Source organism: Capra hircus, chromosome 15, assembly GCF_001704415.2.
Source record: "Capra hircus breed San Clemente chromosome 15, ASM170441v1, whole genome shotgun sequence".
In the NCBI taxonomy this organism is placed as follows: Eukaryota; Metazoa; Chordata; class Mammalia; order Artiodactyla; family Bovidae; genus Capra; species Capra hircus.
In genome coordinates this window covers 18,928,947-18,935,218 of record NC_030822.1, presented here as the reverse complement: position 1 = coordinate 18,935,218, position 6,272 = coordinate 18,928,947, and the positions used below count along the sequence as shown (strand labels likewise).

The following is a 6,272-nucleotide window of genomic DNA, read 5'->3' as shown; positions in this document are numbered from 1 at the left end:
AGTCCTAGAGCAGAATTTAAATCTAAGAAGTCAAGGGTCAGTCTGTACCCTCAATCAAGGACGGGGATCTCATCAACCTTCCTGTGCCAGCAGCAAGCTTCTCTGGAGTTCTTCCTACTGGATGAGGGAAAGGTACAAACCCAGCCTCCCTACCTCTGCCTCCAGCTTAGGTCTCCTGCCTTGAAGCAGGATCTCCTGAGGTCCCTTCTGTGCCACCCTCAGTAGATGCTTTACCCTCCCTTGCGAAATACTGCAGACCCCCCTGCCTTTCTAGGTTGCCTTTTGCGGTGCTGGCAAATGCCGCCTTTCCCTTTTTCCACCTCTCCTCGCTCTCCTCTTCCTCCAGGCAGAAATAGCCAGCCACCCGCCACATGCCCACATCATGTTGCACATACATGCCTCTAGTGCACACTTGCTGCATCTCTCTGAAGCTGACGCTTTGTGTGTTGCCCTCTCTCACTAGACTCTACATGGTGGGGTTTTGTTTTTTTGTTGTTATTGTTGTTGTTTTTGGTATGCAGGTTCTTAGTTCCCCATCCAGGAATGGAACCTTGTGCTCCCTGTAGTGAAAGCTCAGAGTCTTAACCACTGGATTGCCAGGGAAGACCCTTGACTGTGGGCTTCTGGAGGACAGGGTTGTGTCTGCTCTTGAAGCCAGCAACATCAGGGAGAAAAATTCAATAAAACACCAGTCTAATCACCAAAACCACTGCCAAGTAATTGATACCTTGTCCAACTGTGGTAAATGCTGTTGAAAGGAAAATTCCATGTACAACACAGAAGATATACTTTGCTACCTCTCAACCCAGATCTCTGTTCCACAAATCTCTCCACTGTCTCTCAATGCTTGTGGAGAACCAGCTTTGGTTGTCTTGCCTCTCTTGTCTCACAGCCTCTCCCCTCCTGGATCTTTTCTGTCTCAGGCCAACAATGTTCTGTACCTTTCCATGCGAATTCAGTCAGCTCCTCAAGCTTCCTCAGTTTACAATAAAGGATTGGGGGTAGAGCAGCTGAGGTTATGACCACTAAAGGGTTTATATTTCCCCCCATAGCTCAGTTGGTTAAGAATTCACCTGCAATGCAGGAGACTGCAGTTCGATTCCTGGGTTGGGAAGATTGCTTGGAGAAGGGATAGGCTGCCCACTCCAGTATTCTGGCCTGGAGAATTCCATGGACTACAGTCATGGGGTCACAAAGAGTCAGACACAACTAAGCGACTTTTACTTTCACATCACTCTGGCTGTTATGCCCTCAGCTTCTCACTGAGAGCCTGGCACATGACCTGTGCTTCTGTGAGTGACTTCCCCCTCTGCTCCCCCTCTCTTTGGGGAAAAGCCCAGATGTGTCTGAAGTCTTCCACTAATTGGTCCCCATATTCCTTCCCCCTCTACCTCCCATTCCTCCCTATTAGAGTTCTTTGCGTCAAATAAGTGGCCCCAGGGCTCCACCTATGCATATTTCTCTTCCCAACTTTGCTCTCTTTTCCCTCCCTGCTCCTCAGCACCTCTCTGCTGCTCCAAACCTTGGCATCTTTCCGTCCACCTCTGTCTAGACCGCCTGCACCATCTCCCCCACCTCCTACCCCCGGGATCACCCCTTGTGGCCAGCACCGTGCCTCCTATCTCGTGTTGTCTGAATCATGGCTTTCTCATCAGTGGCTCAAATTGATTTTTGGGAGTTCTTTTATTGCCTCATGGAATGAAATGCTCAGTTACTTAGGTGTGTCCGACCCTTCGTGACCCTATGGACTGTAGCCAGCCAGCTTTTTCTGTCCATGGAATTTCCCAGGCAAGAATATTGGGGTGGGTTGCCATTTCCTACTCCAGTGGATCTTCCTGATCTAGGGATCCAACCTATGTCTTGTGTGTCCTGCATTGACAGGCAGATTCTTTACCACTGCCACCTGGGAAGCCCTTTATTGCCTCAATTAGATTGCAACTTTAAAAACAACAGTAGAACTGATTTAATTGAACAGCAACCTTAAATAATAATAACACCAACAGGTATTACTGTGTTTCAGCATATCTTAGGTGGATGATAAGATGTATCTAATTTCTGAAAAGATAATATGTGAAAAAATGTGAGTCTTCGATGAAATATGGTGTGATTTCTATCCTACAGATGCACAATAAGTGAGAGTTAACACTTTCCAGGACTTGAGTACCCCCAGCTGGTGCTGCCCCTGGTTTTCACCCTTGTTGTCCTGGATTTTCACCCTTGCCAAAGTCTTCGACTGTGTGGATCACAACAAACTGTGGAAAATTCTTAAAGAGATGGGAATACCAAACTACCTGACCTGCCTCCTGAGCAAGCTGTATTAAGGTCAAGAAGCAACAGAACTCTACATGGAACAACAGACTGGTTCTAAATCAGGAAAGAAGCATGTCAAGGCTGTATATTGTCACCCTGCTTCTTTAACTTATATGCAGAGTACATCATGCGAAATGCAGGCTGGATGAAGCACAAGATGGAATCAAGATTGCTGGGAGAAATATCAACAACCTCAGATGTGCGGATGACACCATCTTTATGGCAGAAAGAGAAGAACTAAAGAGCCTCTTGATGAAAGTGAAAGAGGAGAGTGAAAAAGTTGGCTTAAAACTCAACATTAAGAAAACTAAGATATGGCATCTGGTCCCATCACTTCATGGCAAATATATGGGAAACAATGGAAACAGTGAGAGACTTTGTTTTCTCGGGCTCCAAAATCACTGCAGATGGTGACTGAAGCCATGAAATTAAAAGGTGCTTGCTCCTTGGAAGAAAAACTATGACCAACCTAGACAGCATATTAAAAAGCAGAGACATTACTTTGCCAACAAATGTCTGTCTAGTCAAAGCTATGGTTTTTCCAGTAGTCATGTATGGATGTGAGTTGGACTATAAAGAAAGCTGAGCACTGAAGAATTGATGCTTTTGAACTGTGGTGCTGGAGAAGACTCTTAAGAGTCCCTTGGACTGCAAGGAGATCCAACCAGTCCATGCTAAAGGAAATCAGTCCTGAATATTCATTAGAAGGACTGATGCTGAAGCTGAAACTTCAGTACTTTGGCCACCTGATGGGAAGAACTGACTCATCTGAAAAGACCCTGACGCTGGGAAAGATTGAAGGCAGGAGGAGAAGGGGATAACAGAGGATGAGATGGTTGGATGGCATCACCAACTCGATGGACATGAGTCTGAGTAAGCTCTGGGAGTTGGTGATGGACCGGGAAGCCTGGCAGTGCTGCATCCATGGGGTCGCAGAGTCGGAGACCACTGAGCTACTGAACTGAACTGCCCCCTGTTCCTGTAATGCTCTTCTTGCCAAGCTTATTCCCTCACCTCCTTCAGGTCTTTGCTCAAATGTCAGGGTCTTAGTGAGGCCTCCCTCCCCCTCACCAGCTGACATCTTGTTTACTACCTGTTTGTTAATCGCCAGTGTACTTCCACTAGAATGTCAGCTGTAAGGGGGCAGGGATTTTGCTGGTGGCTGTTGTCCTCAGGGTCTAGGACAGTGCCTGACACATAGCAGGCAGTCAGGAAGAACCGCTGAATGAAGAGTTGGAATTTCTTCACATCAGGGACTGTGTTTCCGTTGACCACTTAGATCTCCGGTGTCTCGCACAGTAACTGACTAATTGTCCTATTTTCAGGAAGAGACTTTTCCCTGGTCTTTCCAATGCGCACGGCTTTGCACACAGTGTGGCTGCTATAAACATTTGTGATGCGTTTTAACCCAGCGTGTTGCAGCTAGACCACAGGCTCTTCAGCTCCTCGGCGGTAAAACAGGCATACGGATGTCGAGGGCCCCTTGGAGAAGTAGTGAATAGCAAAGCGCCCCTCCCTTCTAAAGGACTTTTCAAAACCCAGGCTGAAGAGCTTTCTGACCTCTTCAGCACGTTGACCACAACTATTTACGCCCCCCACACCTTTTCGGGCCGGAGGACCTCTCCTGCGGATCTCCCCTTCTCTGGCCGAAGGATAGCGAAGAAATGAAGCCCCCTCACCCCCCACCCCAGCGCCCTAGTGCGGACATCCGCGGTGCCTGAACTGCCGCGAGGGGTCCTCCTCCCCAGTCCGGAGCGCGGCGGGGCGCGCGAGTGCGGGGGGCGCGCGGTGGCTCCGCGCGGGGATGCGCGCGCGCGCCTGCCTCGCCTCCCTCGCCTGCTCGGGTGGCTACGTGCTTTCTTTGTCAATGAGACGCCTCTCTGAGCTGCAGTAACACTCTCGGCCCGGGAGCCGGAGCCGGAGCCGGAGCTCGAGCCCGAGCCCCAGCAAGCGAGCGAGGAGAGCCGGGCGGAGAGGCAGCAGCCGGAGGGAGGGTCCCGAGCGCGCCCAGCAGCCGCCGGCCCCCGCGGCTCGCAGCCTCACCCACTCAGTCTGCGGAAGCCCTCCCGGGGGTGGGGGCTCCGGGCGGCGCCCGTTCCACCCTCGCTGCCCCGGGCGCGTCGGCGCGCGGAGACAGGCGCTGTGGGAACCCCGGCCCGCTCCCGCCGCGGCTCCATGCGGCCCCGGTCGCTGCACGGGTGAAGCCGCGGCTCCGCGGAGCCCGCTCCGGGCAAAGCAGCACGAGCCAGCGAGTCGCGCCTCCCGGCGCCCCCGCCCTCCGGCGCCCGGGCCGGAGATGCCCGGTGAGGACCGGGGTGCCAAAGGCTGGGCTCCCCGGAGCGGTGCGGAGCGAGGCAGCGGCCTGGATGTGTGAAGCGTCCCCATGGCTCGGCAGGAGGCAAAGCCCCAGGGCCCGAGGGAAGGTGGGCCGGCGGCGCTGGGGCGCAGGGGCCGGCTCCGAGCGCGCGGGCTCAATCGGGCCGCCGGGAGAGCTGCGCGCTTCCCGGGCGTGAGGGGCTCGTGTGCCGCGTCCCAGGATGCGCCGCCTCTGCTGCTGGGACTCCTGCTGCTGGCGGCCCTCCCCGAGCACTGCTTGGCCGACCAGGGTAAGCACTTGGCGGCTGCTTTGCGCCCGCGGAGGTTTCTGGAGGAGCGGGACGGCCCATCCAGGCCGGTACCTGATCGGGTGGCGGTGGATGGGGAGATCTTTGCAGCACCGGCGCTAGGATTTTCCCCGCCCTTTGCTGCTGCAACAGCAGGCGAACTGTCAGAAATCTGTCTCCCGGGAAGGCAGGCACTGTTGGGCGGGGAAGTAAAAAGAAGTGCATTCGCGTGTTCCTTCTGGACAAGTTGCAGATCCTTCCTAGTGGTCCCACAGGCATGCTTCATTTAGATAAAGACACGCTGTGCTTGGGACACCTGAAAAGGGATGTGTTTTGGTAGGACACATTTCAGGGTGGGGACCTCCACTATGACTTGGGCTCTCTGGTGAGTGGCCACTGTGTTTTGACTGCATGGAATGGCCCAGAGAGTTTTAGGCAATTAATTCCCATGTCGGCGTTTTCCTCTCTATTTTGACAGGAGACTCCTTTACTTTGGCGATAGAGGCACCTAAAATAATTTCATCTTGCAAAGGGTTCGAGTATATAATTCACTGTTTGCAGGAACGTTAGTTAAAAGTAACCACACTTGACTCTGACTCCCAAGAATCCTCCGGAAGTAGATTTCTGTAATTTCTTGGACTGTTTTGAAAAATCTGTTCTGTTAAGGGGAGATTATTCTGCTAATGTTCTTCAAAACTTACTCTGCTGTCAGCAGTTGCCTTTGAAATAAGAATGATTACTATGGCACTTGTAAAGGGCAGGCTTTTGTGATAAACTTCTGGGCTCTTCATACATTTCATTTATTAAGGAATTTAGCCTTCGTTTCAGCCAATATGACCCTGTAGTTCTGTGGTTTTTAGAAGCGATTAATGAGGATGTTTTTTATCCCTCATTGTGCCCCATCCCCCAAGTTAAATTAAATCTCCTTATTATAAAGGAGCTCACACTGTTTTAGGTTAAAAATATTTCCTGTCTACAAAGCTTAATTCAAAGCCCATTTTCCTTTGATTCACTTAAAGTGTCACTGACATGAGGTGTCTCTGTGTGCAAGTTGCTGTCCAGGAATTGTCTGTTGTGATTATAGTGGTTAGAAAGTTCAGTAATCTTTGGCTGTGTGCCCAAGACCTGGGAAAAGCTTCTGAAGAACTTCAGCCCCCAGTTTTTACACCTCTCTCAGTTTTCAATGATGTGTATTTGGTATAATGATTAAAAGGTAAGTTCTGAGTCAGACACATGTAAATACCTTAGTATTCATTGGATCAGAAACATGCTTTGAGTTTTCATTTTAAGTGAATCAAAGTTTTAATAGTTTTGTGAACAGTTTATGATATGCCAACTTGTGGATGTTCTTCATTTGAA

The 6,272-nt window shown here is 50.8% G+C and overlaps 1 protein-coding gene across 2 annotated transcripts in view; it reads left to right on the top strand.

Moving 5' to 3' along the window:
• Positions 4,163-6,272, top strand: part of KIAA1549L (KIAA1549 like) — a 308,458-nt gene continuing 306,348 nt past the window's right edge. For both annotated transcript variants that reach the window (XM_018059263.1, XM_018059262.1), the window contains exon 1: positions 4,163-4,916. In XM_018059263.1, the coding sequence (XP_017914752.1) occupies positions 4,694-4,916 (223 nt within the window). In that variant the 5' untranslated portion in view covers positions 4,163-4,693. The remainder of the gene's footprint in view (positions 4,917-6,272) is intronic.